Genomic DNA, 16864 nt, shown 5'->3' with positions numbered 1-16864 from the left:
GTGAGCGATTCGTCCGATCATGGCATAGAGGGCGGTTGCAAAACAAGGAGAGAAAATGGCGCACTGCCATATAGGAAAAGGGGGGTTTTGTGTGTGTGTGTGTGTGTGTGTAGTTGTGGATGGTTGCTGGGTAATGAATAAGCAGGACACTTTTTCCAACCAGCGGGAACATGTGGTACTTTGGCATCAAAGGGATTGGATACTCTCATTCAAATGCTGGTGGGTCCCTTTTTTTGGCCCTGGATCATCTCATGTGAGTGAAAGTGTGAGTGCAAGTGTGTGTGAAAAGGTGTAAATGTGATATAAATGCACACATAATGAGTCGAGGCACAATGCAAAAATCCTCCGTTATAAGAAAGGTCAACTTTTCTAGGCGCTATTAAATACATCTTGGCCTTTTTGCCTCCAGAAGGTGGGGTTCCGCTTGATTTATATTCAGCTCACTCGTCTTTTATATACCTGCAGATCTCTTTCTTCACTCTTCTTCCCACACACTCCACTCACACACACACACTCTCTCTTTCTCTCACTCATACAACTGATACCATTTATTACTATCCTTCTTCCTCCTCTTCCTTCTCTTTTCGCGTGTTCGAATGTCAACAAACAGCTCCACGCTGCACCAACAACAACGGTCTCATGCCGTCGATCTCAATGTCTCTGATTCCCCTCTCAAGGTATATCCTCCATTCTTCCTCATTCGACCATTACAGGTATACTGAACTATTCAACATGCTAGTCGACGGTGTCAAAGGAGTCCACCAACAATGGTGCAAAACCAGCACGCGGGCATAAGCGTCAACAAGCATCAATAGGGCTTGGGATTATTACAACCAACTTGGATATGAAGGATCAGTCGTCGTCTCAACAGCAGCAGCAACAACAACAACAAGAAGGAAGCAAGAACCATGATGAACAAGTTGTTACCAATGATCGCACCAAGACAGATGCCTTCTTTAGTACAAGCACCCTATCAGTACCTCGACCACCACCTCCATTGGCTTCTTCGATCTCAGCGTCATCTCCAAGAAGATCAAGTGACAGCGCGCATGGACCTATCAGTGCTCCTATCACCATGAATGATAATGAAGTATTGTTGGATGGCGATGATGATATGGGATCAAGTCGTCGAATGACCTTTGCCAATCGACTAAGACATCTGGTGGCAGCGAACAAAATGGCTCCTCCTGCACCATCACCCATTCCCAACAATTATCGTCAGCATGCATCAACATCGTCTCCATCAGCATCAACTACAACAACAACATCAACATCAGATAAAGCTGCATCATCAGGATTACAACCTACTGGTCATCGTTCATATTCTTCTTCCTCTTCTTCGGATGATGATGATGATGAAATTATGCCATTACCAAGTCCTGCTCCAGGAAGTGCATCGATGCATTCTCGTCAACATCGACTTTTCCCTAAACACCCTATTGTTTCTCCACCTCAATTATCACCGGTGACACCAACAAGTGAAGATGATAAGCCTCCTGAACATGCATCCGATAATACAGCAACAACAACAACCAACATCACCAACACTACCACCACCATAGCACCACTACCACCACAATCATCATCATCATTGGAACCTCCTTCACAGAGTATACCCGTCATTGTCACTTCACCTTCGTGGACTCCCGGACGACCCAAAAATAAGCTTCCGTCACTATCCGAGGAACCAATGCTTGGAGATTTGGATGATGTGGTATCCACAACCAATCACAAACTCGTTCCACCTACCATGAATCGTGAATACAAGTTTCCATCGCCTTCACCCATGCAGTACACTGAAGAGGATATTGTGGGTAAACAAATCGGTGATTACAAGATTCGGCGCTTGATCGGTGTGGGTGCATTTTCAAAGGTGTATTTGGCAACGCGTATCAATGATGGTGTTGAATTTGCTATCAAGATGATCAACAAGGATAGAATTGCTACCGATGCCAGGATACGATCCAGTATTGAACGTGAAGTGGGTGTATTAAAGGTAAGCAGGTCACACACACACACACACACATACATACAACAATAGGCAGTGGGAAGAATTGACAAATGCCATGTATGTGTATTTATAGTTTATTGATCACCCATCCATTGTGCATCTTGAAGCCACCATGGAGACCGAACAACATTTATGCATTGTCATGGAATACGCACAAGGCGGCGAGCTCTTTGATTTCGTACAAAAAATGCATCAATCAAGAAAACCTGTGGATGAGGAATTGATTCGACGTATCTTTACCGAGTTATTACATGTGGTGCTATGGCTGCATGAGCACAATATTGTTCATCGTGATCTTAAGCTTGAAAGTAAGTGTATGGGCAAAACAAGGTTGGACCAAGCGAGTGATGATTAACCATTTGCGCTATTGTGCTAGACATTCTCATTCACATGGATAAAGACGGCCATCCCCGACTCAAGGTGACGGATTTTGGACTTGCTCGTGTGATTGATCCGACAGCACCCATATTAACGACCCGATGCGGAAGTGAGGAATACGCAGCACCCGAAATTGTACAAAGCATGGGCTATGATGGACGCCGCACGGATACTTGGGCTATGGGTATTATCCTTTACGCACTCCTTGTCGGTTATTTGCCTTTTATGTATAATCCAGCACGCGGTGAGAAGGTTTCGCATCTCTATTATCGCATCGTGAGTGCAGAGTATCGATGGCCCTCGGCAGACTGGCAACAGCATCCTGAACGTACCATCAGCACGGAGGCAAGACAAGTGGTCGAACGTATTCTTAAACGACAACCTGACAAGCGTATCAATTTGGCTGACATTGAAACCCTTCCATGGTTCACCAAACCAATTACTAGTGACTCTCATGCATCATCATGACACATATAGACCAAACCACCCCCCCCACATCGTCAACACACCACATATTACTATTTTTTACATATATAACATTTTCATGTACATTTTGCAATCATACACACGTCTCTTGCTTTCATTTCATTACTCATGTATAAAAAAAATACGTACTCTTAGCATCAAAACGGGGTTACCATGGCAACCGTATCCATCGCCGACTACTACCAAAGAGGGGTGGGGATCCACAGCAATGATGAAAAGTGATGATACACAATGATTCTCTCCTTTTCTTTGATATTATCAAACCATCTTTTTGTTCATTCATGCCCGATTTGAGCTGCTATCATGAATGTTGCATTACCTTGTGCTTATCTCGTATACTACGTTTTAGTTCATAATGCGCTTAAAATGCCAATTTTGGTTAGTCGTGGAGGGATCATTGTGTGCCAAGGATGATTAAAAGTTAGAAGTAAAGGAAGTCGCCATAAAGTGTGGTATATCATTCAATCACCCTTTGCAATGTGATGATCTAATAATGCTCGTCGATATGGACTTCCATGGTAAAGACAACTTGCAGCAGGCAAAAGCGCATCCTATCTTGGCAATTTTCCCAATCGATATACGTGTCATCTTCTCACCAGTGGAAGAGGACTTGGCAATCATGTGGATGTCTGTCAAATTACCTGTTGCTTCTCAAATGATTACGTTCCTCATGATATCATTGGGTCATGGAATACCTACCAACATGATCCTGTGACGGTAGCACTAAGAAAGACCTTATCGCGACAAATGAATCGAAGAATCAGATCCATGGTAGCATATCCATGCACGCGTAAATAACATGTTTCAAAAGAGCAATGTAACAACAACAATGTAGAGAATGGAAGATGATTGATGTCTGAGACCCAAGTCCATGCATGTGATCAGACCACTCAGCTAAGATAACATGATTTAGAACCCTGTCGATTTTCCACTAGCTCTCTTTTCCCACTTTTTCATGTTTAACAAATTCAAGGACCAAGTATCACAAGCTGCTCAAGGTATGTGCTTTATTGAATGCTCTGAATGAACTGGTAATCACGGTGGCCATTAGGTGCAACTGCTTTTGGACAGCAAGCTGGACGCAGCATCAGTGACTATGCCGAAAAGTCAGGTAGGTGGCCATCGTCGTGACATGGATCGGCAATGGGAGTATACTTTAGGCTTACCATTTCAACCTATAGGAGCGACCAAGTTTAACTCGCCTGTTGTTGGTACATTGAGTGAAGAGTCTGCCAAGGCTGCAAGGATCCTCGAGCAGTTTATCCGTAAGTATATAACATCAAAGGAGAGGCGGTGGCACGTGGTACAATACAATAGCAGCTGATAGCGTTGTTGTATGTTTATAGTCAAAGAGGAGATCGAGAATGGATTTGATACGGTGATTCCTGTCAAGGTGATCAAGGAAGCCAAAGGCTTAGCCATCTTTACAGTTGTCAAGGCTGGCTTTTTATGGAGTGGACGTGCAGGAAGCGGCATTGTTGTTGCAAGGTAAAACTTGACCATCCATATCACGTGCATGATTTTGCATTAATCATATGAATGCCCATTGTACATCTTTTAGATTACCCGATGGATGTAAGTAAAAAGTAGTGGATTTGATAGATTGTGAAAGGATGGGATGTTTATTTTCTTCTTCTTTAGCATGGAGTGCACCTTCTGCTATAGCCACGGGTGGTGTGGGTATTGGTGCTCAAGTCGGCGCTGATATCACGGACGTGGTGTTGATCTTGAATAGCGATGAATCCGTACGAGCCTTTTCACGTGGTGGCAACGTTACTGTGGGTGGCAGTTTGGCTGTGAGTGCTGGTCCCATTGGTGCAGGTGGTGAAGCAGCCGTCTCTGGTGATTATTCAAGTCGCAAGGTGACACCTATCTTCTCCTACAGCAAATCAAAGGGCTTGTTTGCAGGCATGAGTATCGAAGGAACGGGCTTATTGGAGTTGAGCAAAACCAATGCTGGATGGTACGGCAGACCTGTCAAGGCTGAAAATATTCTCAAGGGGGAAGTGCCTGCACCACCCGAGTCACAAGTGCTCTATGATATGATTAAAAAGGCAGAGGATAGAGATCCATGGTAAAAAGTAATAAACCAGTATTGGGCGCGGTCTTTTGACAATCATTCAAGTTCGGGCCGACTTTCCGCAGTTGAACATGGCTATTTCTCTTCCACAAGACCTGTTTACGTGTTGAATCATTCACTAGTATTTTGCCACCCATACTCTTTTTCAACGTCATCTTTGCTATTGAACCATTATAAAAGTGTTTTGGGAAAGGTATGGATAGTGATAGGTGCCACCATTCCGGGTGCATGGTGATGATGGATGTCTGTGTCAAAAACAGACTTGTACGTGTGTTACGGTCTGTGATAGAGTTTAGGTGTCGCGTGACAACAGTGGATCGTCTGGGGCAAAACAAAATAAGAAAGGAGCACTTGCACAGCACCAAATGGATGTTGAGTGTGTGATAAAGGGCGGACAAGTGTGCGGCATGAATTGGGGGATTTGGCTCATGCCGGTGATGATGGTAACAAAGAGTACTATTCTTGATGATGGGTAAACTTGGTTGTGTGTGTGCATCTTGTTCTCATGGCGCAGATATCACATGAATCTAGTTACTTTTGCAGTGGAGGAGGAGGAGGATGAGGAGGGATAAGATGAATACAAGTAATATCCATAGTAGATGAAACAAACCAGTAGCAATGTACGAGATTATTGTGATGATGATGATGATGATATGAGGGGTGGGGGAGAGAGAGGGAATAAAAAAAGAAAGCGTACTAGTAGCAGCGGCAGCGGCAGCGATGTAAAGAGATTGAATGTTAAATAATGGTGGTATTGCTTTGTTCTCCTTTCGTTCTCTCAGTTTTTCTTTTTCTGTAATACGAGAGAGGCACCCAATTCTCTTTTTCTCTTTCTCCTTTACTTTACTTTTCTCGCTTGCACCTCTTTCCCCTTGTGGATCATTATTCATTATTGCACTCTTTCACACACACAACACAATTCCTCTTCTTTCTATACACGTCGTTTCTATTCCAATCCACATTCTACACGCTTATTGTGTGTCTTTGTTGTAGCAATAGTAGTCTCCTTGTCAACTTGCAGCAATAGCAGCAGCAGGAGCAGCAGCAGTTAAACTTGTTCCTTACACCGACACCACCACCCACCGTTATCGTTATTCATTAACACTGCTATTACTACTGCTATTACAACCACCACCTATTCACGCCTCTCTTTTTCTTTCTCTCTTTCTTTCTTCCACCACTTGAGCGTTTATTATGTTGTCTACACAACTCAAGTCGTTATGCATTGAGGAACCACACGTGATGCCATTCCTGTCTCTGGACGATCCTTTCAAATCGCCTCATGCCTGTACGCCTGTTCGCGAGTATGGTGCTTCCGATGTCACCTCGGACGAATCCACAGATCTCTCATCTCCTGCCGAGCCAAGTTCACCACAAGCGCCCGACGTTGACGACCATGCTGACATATCACCGAGTGTTCCGATCATTCTCCCTGACCGACATATCGAGGATGCATTAAGCGTTGACATACTCGAGTTACATGAAGTAAGTTATCACATTCAACACCCTTTCACCCATATCTCCACACGCCCACATCGCCATCGTTATGCAAAAGCGATCAAAAAAAGAAGAGAAAGAGAGAAGGCAATATTGACACTTTGGAGTATTGAATGGCGGTTTCCCTTGATCCCTACATCCCTTTTCAACAACGACAAAAAGCTACTCCCTATGTCTCCTTTCCCCTTTATTCTAATCCATCATACATTGGTAGAGTTTATTACCCACAATGGATTCCTATGTGCGTCGTACAAAATTCGTGAACAAGATCGAGACAATCCTTAATGAAGAGTGGCCTGGTCATGACATTCGTGCATATTTGTTTGGGTAAAGCGCTCGTCAGCTCTCTCATCCAACGTCGATTTCTTCTCACTCTCTTTTTCCATGATAGATCTTCTGAAAATGATTTGGGTACAAGCACATCAGATGTTGACATTTGTTTGAAAACAACATGGCCGAATCTGGAATTATCTACTTTGGCAGCAGCTCTACGTAAACGTAAGTGATGATGGTGGCGGATGGCAGTCATAGTGTCAATGGATACCAGAAAACTAAGCAAGGGTGGCACTTTTTGTGTTTCTGCATAATAGACGGGATGGAACGTGTGTGGATGGTGCCACATGCAAAGGTGCCTATTGTCAAAATGTGGGACCCAGTATTGTAAGTACACATCCCATCTCCTCCCCCCCATAATGTAATCTCATTTTATCACTTTTAATAGACAACTGGCTTGTGACATGAATATCAACAACACTCTTGCTCTGCAGAATACAAAGATGGTAAAGACTTATTGTGCCATTGACCCCAGGGTGCGCCCCCTAGCAATGGCAATCAAGCATTGGACACGACAACGTGCCTTGAATGATGCAGGTAAAATACCTCATTTTATACTTTACATTTATAATGTACTTATGAAACACTTTAGCTTATGGAGGAACCCTGTCCACATATACATGGACATGCATGATCATCAACTTTTTACAAATGCGTGAACCTCCCATCTTGCCAGTGCTCCACCAAATGGATCATGAAAAGTCTCCCGACAATGTCGTTATTCACGGCCATGATTCCTCATTTTTCACCAATGTCGATGCTCTACAAGGTTTTGGAAGGCGGAACCAGGAAAGTTTGGCAGGGCTTTTATTTGCTTTCTTCCGCCGCTTTGCATACGAGTTTGATTACGATACTCAAGTCGTGTCTGTGCGGCATGGTCGCTATTTGAGCAAAGTTGAGAAGGAATGGGATCAGGGCCAAAATAGTAGGTTGCTATGTGTGGAGGAGCCTTTCAATGTATTCCGTAACCTTGGCAACTCTGCTGACGAGGCATCCGTGCTTGGCATCAAAATTGAATTTCAACGTGCAGTCCACATTCTTTTGGAGACTCATAGTCTTGATTTGCTTTGTCAACCTGTTCTACCATCAAGCCAACAACAACAACAACAACAACCATCATCCTCTTCTACTCATCATCGCCATCATCATCAACATCAACATCATTTACGCACGCAACAACAACAACAACAACATTATGCTATCCAAGCACCACCACCTCCATCACAACATGCATCCAATGTTTCATCATTAACAAACAACAACATGACATCGTATCCATATTACATGTATTATCCAACAACCTCCACTCCTCATCCTCCAAGTGCACTTGTTGGCCAAGATCCTCGCCAATATTGCTATTCACCTACAAGATACCAAACGCATCATTCCAATGTATATACTCCATTCCCCTCGAACAACAACAATATACCGCGACCCAAATACAACAACAACAGCACCAACAACACAAATGCAGCCCCATCGTCTTATGTAAATCGATCTTATTATCATCCCAATTATCAAAGACAAGCCAACAAAGGATCTGGGAAAAGGCACCGATCACCGATAAACCAGCCCTCGAACGGCAATGGCAGATACCAGCAACAGCAGCAACAACATCAACAGCAACAACAAGGCTATGGTCATGGTCATCAGCAATACATACCAATCCAACAACAGCAGCAGTATCATCAGCAACAGATGTCCAATTCACGAGGAATCCAAAGGGTTGCTACTCGATCATCACCACCACCACCCCACCAAACGCCACATTGGCTATCACCAGCACCATCAATACCTGCTCGAAATGGATATACCAACAATACTACGGGTCAACGACAACAGCAAAGTACAAAGGGAAGGCGATGGAATGGACCAAAAAAGCCAAAGGGGAAACGGATACAACAGCATCATCCTCCTACTGCTCGCCAAATCTTTGCGTAGCTCCTGTGGTCAGCATGATTATCATTAAAGTGGGCTTATAAAAAGAAAATAAAGTTGATGCATAGCATGATGATTACACCCACCTAATTCTTGGCCTTGTTTACATGTGAAAAGGTACTTGAAAGTACATTGCCTTGTACGCTTACAGCATCACAACAACCAGGCACGTGATCCATTGTGTCATATAAATCCATGTCTAATGGATTGTAAGATAACGTCTTTGTGCTTGCTTCATGGGGAACAATCATCTACTTTTTTAATGCCGAATCCAGGTGGAAGAAGAGGAGGGAGACATTCCAAGTATTTCATCCCCGCCTAAAATGATGGGTGTCAAATTTGCAGCTTTGTCTTGACGACGACGACGATACATACAACCTATGGCCAACTCCAAATACGAATACGTACGGCAATTTGAAACAGTCGACAAGATCATTCCAAACACATGGCTTGTGGTGCGTATTGACGGTCGAGGATTCCACCGGTAATTGTATACAAGCTACCTGATCAGCGAGTGTGTCCAACTTGTTCCTCATGGACGATCCCCAGTTTTTCACAGCAACATGCCTTTGATAAGCCCAACGATCGACGCGCCATTGACCTCATGAACCGGTGTGCTGTCGAGGTTATGAAGGATATCAAGGACATCACTATGGCGTATGGTCAAAGCGACGAATACAGGTATAGCAACATATACATACACACACACCTCTTGTTGCTTGGTTACCCTGACATTATGTATTGTGGTCAGTTTTGTACTCCCAAAGTCATCCAATCTCTATGCACGTCGAGCCAGCAAGATATCGTCCACGATCGTTAGTATGTTCGCTGCCAATTATGTCATGCGATGGAGCGAGTATTTCGGCAATGTCACTCTTCAATATCCACCTTGCTTCGATTCACGTGTTGTATGCTACCCATCGGATCAAAACCTACGCGACTATTTAAGCTGGCGACAAGCAGACTGTAAGTGTAAAAAACGCCTGCCTCATCAATGGATGATGATGACTCATAGAATGATTCTCCTAGGCCATATCAACAACCTTTACAATACCACATTTTGGGCCATTGTTCATTCTGGCAAAACCGAAACTCAGGCTGAGGAGGATTTACGGGTAAGATTGGATGAGGACAACACCACCATCTTTGGTCATTGACGCATTTGAAATTCCAGGGCACATTTTCCAAAGACAAGCATGAAATTCTGTTTACACAACACGACATCAATTACAACAACATCGAACAAATCTATCGCAAAGGATCCTTTATTATTCGACAAAAGGTAGGGAAAAGTGAAGAGGGAGTCATGGGAATGAGACAATGAGACGCATGCATGTGTATACTTACATGGCCACGTGGTTAGACCAAGGTGACATCCATATCACCCAATACAGGCGAGCCAGTAGAACGTATCAAACTCATACCCACTCCACTTCACATTGACATTATTGGTGATGCATTTTGGACTGAGCACCCTGATCTGCTAAAGTGATAAGAAAGGGAGGATCATTCTTTCGGAAATAAACAAGTGGGTTGTATAGACAAAATACGAATTCTCTTAGAAAGCGAGCTCTGTTCTTTTCTTTTTCTTTTCGCTTCTTTCTTAATATCAGCATAATAATGATGATGATCCCTAATACATGGATTGGTCTTTTTGCAGCAATGACCCTGATGGTGGTGCATGCTGCACCTGCACCTGCAGCCGATGAAGTGATCCAGATGATTCATGCACAAAGCCTCTCGGAGATGAAACATGATGCTGCTATTGAGGCATCAGCTGTTGTCCCAATGCTGCGCTTGGGCAAAGATGGTTTACCACGAGGAGGAGGAGCTGCTGGCCAAGTAGCAGCTGCAAGCAACAGCAACAATCATAACCTTGCCGGTGTCCATAACAATCGCTTTAATCCCATCAACCTTGTACCTGTACCTCCCACACGTCAACAACGCCAAGATACCGGTCATCGCCATGACGACGGCAATGTGGTTGCCATGGATGATTTAGGTCGTATCAAGCATTTTGATTTGCCAGTAACCGTACAAGATGTGGTACCATCCTCAGCCCCTGCTATTGCAACTGTATCACCATGGATGGCAGTGGCTCCTCCTCATGATGGAAGAAAACACGTGCTTGGCATGGAAGATAATGGCTTACTGCAGACCCTCCATGTTCCCGTAACAGCTTCCAATTCGGCGCCTGCTCCGACTAGCATGATTTAAGACAAACAATGAAACATACACAACAAAAAAAAACTTGATTTATAAAAGGAGACAAAACAATTCAAAAAAGGAAATCAGCATTTACATAGTAGGAGGAGGATAAGAGAGAGGGGGGAAAAGAACATATACAAGGGTAAAAGAAAAAAAGCAACATGATGCAATTAAAACAGATGAAAGCGTATGTGAAAGATTGGTGAGTGTGTGCGTGTGTGTGTAATGTCGTACGTGCTAGTGGTGGTGGTAGATTTGCGTAAGGGTAGAAAAATAATTGATGCGTGAGAAACCAGGAGGTGTAGTATATGGTGTGTGATTGAGTGCGGTGATTATAGCATAGGGAAGCCTTGACTGGATGCCCATGCAGTAGCCATCTCCGTCAGGATCTGGGCCATCGAGTCGGGAATATCGCATATCAGCATCTTTTCGATAACACGCTCATTCCAAATTGATTCCTCTTCTTCAAGGGTTTGTGTGGTTGAAAGTAACATGTCGGGTTCCACCAACTCGAGTGCAATGCGTTCATATGCCAAGGCAAGTTCTGGGTTTACATTGGATGGTTGTTGTAATGATCGTAATGATTGAAATTGCACAGCCACGGCTGGTGCAAAGGTAAAGAGACCTGATCGTGTATCGCCAGCACGAATGGGTTGATTTTGTCGTACACATTCAGCAAGGAAAAGACTTTGTACCCATAGAGGCAAATTTCCTCGAATGATAATATCGCTTGCATATCCATAAGCATCCGTATATCTTGCACCAAATGTATAGCTGAAAGGTGTAAATTGGAGATTGCCAAATACAATATCATCAAGGGTTGCATTGGTATAATCTAAAGCAGAATCCTTATCAGTGTCCCATTCGGCGCTTCGACCGATTTTCCCCCCTCCTTCCTTCCTCAGCTTACCTGGTTGCCATTTATTGTGCACATAGACCCCGGGGCTCAGACACATCACATTACTCTTGTCGTATCCCATACAATGGAATAGCCTCATCACCAATCGCTCCGAGCGTGCTTTGCGGTATGCAGAGATATCGTCACTCATAGAAACATCGGCCTTGATAGCATCCGGGATGACAGCTGCACGCATGATTCGTTCAAAGTAATTGGCAGGTGATGGTAAACCTGCACCTGTTGTGCTATACATTTCTTGTCTGATTCCATCCAATGCGAACTTCCAGTCGTCAGGGCCAGGACGAGTAGGTAACCCAAGCATTTCAAGTTGATTGATATGTTCCAAATCATCGAGCGTGCCGATGCTGCCATTACTACTACTACTACTGCTGCTGCTGCTAAAGCCGCTAAAGCTGCTGCTGCTATTGCTGTTGTTGATTGTAGTAGGAGCTGTAGTGGATCCAAAATTGTCCCAATGATGATGATGGGTGTTTGGAGCAAAGGTGGCCATTGACATTGGTGTATGTGTGTGAGATTATGAGAAAACAAAAGAAAGATGTTTGAGATCGGATTCAGAGTTTGGTGATCATTTTTATTGATTTTGCATTTTCTTATTTTGGACAAGTGGAACTTGAAAGCATCGAGTGGGGATTGATTTGTCATCTCTTGGGCTCCCTGATCGATCACTACCAAGGAGGTGCGACCGAAAAGCCGCACTGGTTACACACAGCCACTCTGTCAACCGGGAAAAACGTGGCCACGTAATCCCAGTCTCCTTTTTTGTTGGCTTTCAAGGATTTGACTCAACCGGGATGCTTTCCGTGATCTACCGTAACAACCTGATGATGAATGCTTTGTGTACAAAATTTCTTTAAAATGGGCCACATGGCCATGATCAGATAAATTTTTAGCTGAGCATGGCCCTCTTCTCTTGTTGATCTCGCTTTCTAGTCAATGGGATCACACAATGCAACAACAACATCATCCCCCCTACTTGCCGCAGCAATAACAATGGTAACAACAACGTGTGGTGCTGCTACATAATGGTGTTGCTGCTATCCTTATCCGCGGATCCAACCATAACACGCATCCGCAGCAATGATGCCTGGGGGGATCATCACATATGGCAATAAACACGTAAACCTCGCCTCTTTGATCAGATATCATGTGGCTCGTGCACAAAATGAAACACATTTATTCGCGTTGCTTCCTTCTTTTTCTCTATTCAGTAGCACAAGGGATGATGATGATGACGTTGTTTTGCTTTAATTGATCATGCATTATTGCCAAGGCATTTGGTGTTCAAATTCATCCATCGATTCCTGTCACACAATTGCTTTTTTTTATTGCTGGTCGTATCTAATCTTAGTTGTTGTACTTGGAAGTGTCGACACCATGGCTGTTGTGGTTGGCAAAGTTGAACCAAGGAATCGAGCCTAGCAAGAAAAAGAACATCAACAACCCCTATCCATATCCATATCCATATCCTCTTCTCTTTCTTTCATATTCCAATTGACTTACTGAACTTGAGTTGAGCGAATCGGGAGTTTCTAGCAGACATCTCTTGAATGTGCTCGGGCATAGAGCTCTCACCATACAAGGGCTTGCCCTCCTTGATAAGCTGCTTCATCTCTTCTTGATCCTTGGCAACTTCAGCGGCATTTTCGGACCAGCCCCAGAAACGCACTATTGATCCATCCACGTTAATCGTATTGAATTGACGAGTCTAGTGTCGTTGTATATCCTTACAGCTGCTGTTTTGATAGGCGTAAAGGAAACCACCAAAAGCACCAAAGAGAGTGGCAATACGAAGAGGGATGCGAAGGCTGCGACCAACACCAACAGGGTTCACGCGCTCTATATGTATCCTCCACCATTAGTTGTTGTCTGAATCATGCCCAATGATAACGCATCAAGCAACCGTACCAAAGCCCAAAATGGCGGCAGGAGCTGCAGCGGTACCAACGGCCCATGCAGCATAATCGGAAGGTCGAAAGTAACGCACAACACGGGTGAATTTGGGATCGGTGTCGATAACAGGATAAGGCGTCTGAATTTGTTGGACGGGCATGCTAAAAAGAAGGTAACAGCATGGTCAATGACGAGTTACAAGTGCTTTTGGATGCGTCAATGGATTACCTTGGGAGTGGGGTGTGTGTGGGTGGGTGTATAGTATTCCAAAAGGGCACCTCAAACGACCATTTTTTGTTTTCCTCTCAGCGGAGACAAAGCCTCGCAAATGACGTCGACTGACTGGCTAGCTGGACTTTTTTGTCACCACCTCTACTCTGCCATAGATCTCCAATGTCCCCCACATCATCATCCCTCTCATAGTACATCGTATCCAATACATCTATTGTTGCAAATGATACTTGGTCTCTATCACAATTGAATAAAAACATGCATCAATGTCATGGTATCACTTTGTGTAAAGAAGCATCTTCAGACCATTGATCAATACAAGTACGGCGTTGGGGATGCAACATGGTCTCCATGGCAACACCCACATCCATTTACGTTAATGCCCAATTCAATGTCGCTGGCAACATATCAAAGTGACATACACGTGATCTTTGTTTGGGATGAATGATCCTTATCCTTGTACTTGGTGAAGACGACCATGTTTTTATCACCTGAATAAACTCGTATCTAACGAATACATGATACTTACCATGAGCCTTGTATCTCGACTTGCCATTGCACATGAGCCAACAAGGTTAATTATAGATGTGGGACACATCCAGCCACATTTACAGCATGTCCGCTCATAATTGTATTCCAACGTAATCGTCGATTACAAAGCAATTCTCCTCTTCCTTTCACTTTCGACCCCATTAAAGCCTTTTAGGCAATAGCTCTTTCCACTTACTCGACATACTATTACTACTATATGGACTTTCAAGTACTACCCATCAATGTTGATTATGCCAGTGCGCTCTCCAACGTGGCAAAAAGACTATTCATGGAGACGTATGATTTAAATGACAAGCCATTGCCTGCCTATGCGGAAGAATACCTGAATTCTAGCTTTGCAATTGATGTACAAACCGAAGAATTGAACGATACACGCATGTTTACGTACATGGCATTCGAGAAACGAGGTGGAGACGACGCTACTACGCCTATAGCTTACTGCCAACTCCGAGACCACAAGCATGAGAACAATGATGTGATTGATGATCCTGATGCATTAGAGCTCAAACGACTTTACATTGACCAACGTTATCATGGTGTCGGCATTGGTAAAAGGCTCATACTTCAATCCGTTGCCAAGGCAAAAGAGCTGGGCAAAAAGACGATTTGGCTCTATGTTTGGGAGAACAATGCCAATGCAATTGGGTTCTATGAACGACAAGGTTTTCACAAGGTTGGCACGCGTCATTTTAAATTGGGTGAATTCGATGCTGTAAACTACATTATGATAAAGCATGTAGAATAGAACAAGAAGCTAATGTTATCCATCATCCATCATCCACCATCCACTCTTTGCATCCCATTGAAATTGAATTGATGAAATGAACTTTTAATCCATAATATGTGTGTGTATGTGCTGTTTGCGTATATATCAACGGTGATCAAAAAACTGCCAAGATGTCAAAAAGAAAGATGTATCGTACAGATGCGAGAACTTTTTTGCTGTTGTTATCCTCAAGAAAGCAAGAGAAGCGAGAGAGAGCGGAAAAGAGATATGAAAATGTCGTTTTACAAGGCACGAGCAGGCATCTGAGTAGGCAAGATCTTGAAACGCTTCTTGATAGTGATACGTTGACGAGAGAACTTGTCGTCAGGTGAGAAACGTGCTGGGTGAGCAGACTTGGTGGGCAAGCCCTTGGGATCGACCTTCTACTCAAACAGATCCAATCAGCATGCTGTCAATCGAGATCCTTGCTTCATTCAAAAAGGTGCATTAGACAAGATCGTACCTTGAGTGTATAGACACGATCGCCCTTCTCGTTAAGATAATACATCAAATACATGGTGGTGGCTGGGTTGTGTGTAGGTCGGTGGAAGGAAGAAGGGATGGCAACCAAAAATCAGAAAACACTTTTTGTTGTGCAAAACTCCGCAAGACTTTGAAAGGAGAGAGCCACATCCAATGCTGGCATTTGACACATTCATTCATTGTGAAATTCAGCTCATAGTTTATTGTATGCTAGTGATTCCCAAGTTTCCACATAGATAATTGATGTACAGAGATCATAGGATGGACCGAAAGTATCCCGAGTAGTGAGGAAAAAGTAGAATGTGTCATTGTCTCTACTCAACCCACATGGCCATGTGTAACAAAAGAGTTGGTTTTGTTGGTTTTGTTGTCCCGTTGGTGTGAGGTAGATGGAATGATCCATGCTGGGTATGCTTTCATGTTGTACATCTGCGACTTCGCAAATGTTGTCGAGACATTCTCTTTGCTCTAACGCCGCTTGTGCTTCTTGTCCAAGATTAAGCATGACAGCCTCAAAAGCAAAAAGTTAGATCCCATGAATTTGAGTCTACAGGACGCAACAACAAAAGGGATCAATAAAAGAAACGTCAAATTGATAAGAGGAGATTACTTACATCGCTTCAACGGGATTCAGAGCACGATACGCCTGGCTGCTGCGTTGTTGTGATATGAGGAATGGACGTTCAAGATCATGCACGAGGACCAGCGTCTCTTTCATCGATGCACTTTGCTCACTACAAGAAAGAAACAAGTATTTAGCATGAACTCACTTCGTGTCACAGACATCTTTTCATTTACAATTTATGAACGACTTGCTGCAATAGATCCCTTCTTATCTCTGGTGAGGGCGTGGACAATAGCATCAAGACGTTTGTTGAGATGTTGTGCCAAGAGAAAAGGGTGGACATGATCATACATCACTCGTGCAAATTGTGTTGACAATACCAGAGTGGACGTCTACGTTTTTTTTAGATAAGACTTGAATCGTTAAATTGAGCAGACTTACTTTAGCCGGTAGATGTCATCCTTTGATAAATCACCAATGTACTTGGCTAAAGGAGGACGAAGGCCCATGATGGGATTGTGTTAAAT

At 43.6% G+C, this 16864-nt stretch overlaps 10 protein-coding genes across 10 annotated transcripts; 6 read left to right on the top strand and 4 right to left on the bottom strand.

The window, feature by feature from the left end:
- Window positions 1-596: 596 nt before the first annotated feature.
- On the top strand, window positions 597-2857 carry O0I10_009165 (uncharacterized protein; the record flags this gene model as incomplete). The annotated part of the gene is made up of 4 exons (XM_058489162.1): window positions 597-677; window positions 740-1996; window positions 2085-2319; window positions 2388-2857. The coding sequence occupies 4 exons, from the start codon at window positions 597-599 to the stop codon at window positions 2855-2857; spliced, it is 2043 nt and encodes a 680-aa protein (XP_058340043.1).
- Window positions 2858-3830: 973 nt separating this feature from the next.
- On the top strand, window positions 3831-4953 carry O0I10_009164 (uncharacterized protein; the record flags this gene model as incomplete). Its single annotated transcript, XM_058489161.1, has 6 exons — window positions 3831-3873; window positions 3927-3986; window positions 4057-4140; window positions 4222-4363; window positions 4437-4450; window positions 4517-4953. 6 exons carry the CDS (start codon window positions 3831-3833, stop codon window positions 4951-4953), a joined length of 780 nt encoding a protein of 259 aa, XP_058340042.1.
- Window positions 4954-6149: 1196 nt separating this feature from the next.
- Window positions 6150-8726, top strand: O0I10_009163 (uncharacterized protein; the record flags this gene model as incomplete). The annotated part of the gene is made up of 6 exons (XM_058489160.1): window positions 6150-6440; window positions 6667-6779; window positions 6844-6950; window positions 7043-7112; window positions 7174-7322; window positions 7378-8726. 6 exons carry the CDS (start codon window positions 6150-6152, stop codon window positions 8724-8726), a joined length of 2079 nt encoding a protein of 692 aa, XP_058340041.1.
- A 377-nt stretch (window positions 8727-9103) lies between these two features.
- O0I10_009162 (uncharacterized protein) lies at window positions 9104-10215 on the top strand (the record flags this gene model as incomplete). Its single annotated transcript, XM_058489159.1, has 6 exons — window positions 9104-9207; window positions 9273-9404; window positions 9475-9689; window positions 9753-9838; window positions 9898-10005; window positions 10087-10215. The coding sequence occupies 6 exons, from the start codon at window positions 9104-9106 to the stop codon at window positions 10213-10215; spliced, it is 774 nt and encodes a 257-aa protein (XP_058340040.1).
- A 128-nt stretch (window positions 10216-10343) lies between these two features.
- Window positions 10344-10940, top strand: O0I10_009161 (uncharacterized protein; the record flags this gene model as incomplete). The annotated part of the gene is made up of 1 exon (XM_058489158.1): window positions 10344-10940. The coding sequence occupies one exon, from the start codon at window positions 10344-10346 to the stop codon at window positions 10938-10940; it is 597 nt and encodes a 198-aa protein (XP_058340039.1).
- Window positions 10941-11263: 323 nt separating this feature from the next.
- Window positions 11264-12346, bottom strand: O0I10_009160 (uncharacterized protein; the record flags this gene model as incomplete). The annotated part of the gene is made up of 2 exons (XM_058489157.1): window positions 11264-11766; window positions 11842-12346. The coding sequence occupies 2 exons, from the start codon at window positions 12344-12346 to the stop codon at window positions 11264-11266; spliced, it is 1008 nt and encodes a 335-aa protein (XP_058340038.1).
- Window positions 12347-13194: 848 nt separating this feature from the next.
- On the bottom strand, window positions 13195-13900 carry O0I10_009159 (uncharacterized protein; the record flags this gene model as incomplete). Its single annotated transcript, XM_058489156.1, has 4 exons — window positions 13195-13265; window positions 13351-13515; window positions 13579-13686; window positions 13756-13900. The coding sequence occupies 4 exons, from the start codon at window positions 13898-13900 to the stop codon at window positions 13195-13197; spliced, it is 489 nt and encodes a 162-aa protein (XP_058340037.1).
- An 819-nt stretch (window positions 13901-14719) lies between these two features.
- O0I10_009158 (uncharacterized protein) lies at window positions 14720-15268 on the top strand (the record flags this gene model as incomplete). Its single annotated transcript, XM_058489155.1, has 1 exon — window positions 14720-15268. One exon carries the CDS (start codon window positions 14720-14722, stop codon window positions 15266-15268), a length of 549 nt encoding a protein of 182 aa, XP_058340036.1.
- A 263-nt stretch (window positions 15269-15531) lies between these two features.
- O0I10_009157 (H/ACA ribonucleoprotein complex subunit 3) lies at window positions 15532-15806 on the bottom strand (the record flags this gene model as incomplete). The annotated part of the gene is made up of 2 exons (XM_058489154.1): window positions 15532-15672; window positions 15753-15806. 2 exons carry the CDS (start codon window positions 15804-15806, stop codon window positions 15532-15534), a joined length of 195 nt encoding a protein of 64 aa, XP_058340035.1.
- A 434-nt stretch (window positions 15807-16240) lies between these two features.
- Window positions 16241-16846, bottom strand: O0I10_009156 (uncharacterized protein; the record flags this gene model as incomplete). Its single annotated transcript, XM_058489153.1, has 3 exons — window positions 16241-16319; window positions 16387-16506; window positions 16779-16846. 3 exons carry the CDS (start codon window positions 16844-16846, stop codon window positions 16241-16243), a joined length of 267 nt encoding a protein of 88 aa, XP_058340034.1.
- Window positions 16847-16864: the final 18 nt, after the last annotated feature.

The sequence above is a fragment of the Lichtheimia ornata genome, assembly GCF_029851405.1.
Source record: "Lichtheimia ornata isolate CBS 291.66 chromosome Unknown scaffold00052, whole genome shotgun sequence".
Taxonomy (NCBI): domain Eukaryota; kingdom Fungi; phylum Mucoromycota; class Mucoromycetes; order Mucorales; family Lichtheimiaceae; genus Lichtheimia; species Lichtheimia ornata.
The sequence above is the reverse complement of the archived record's forward strand: the minus strand, read 5'-3'. Positions and strand labels throughout refer to the sequence as shown.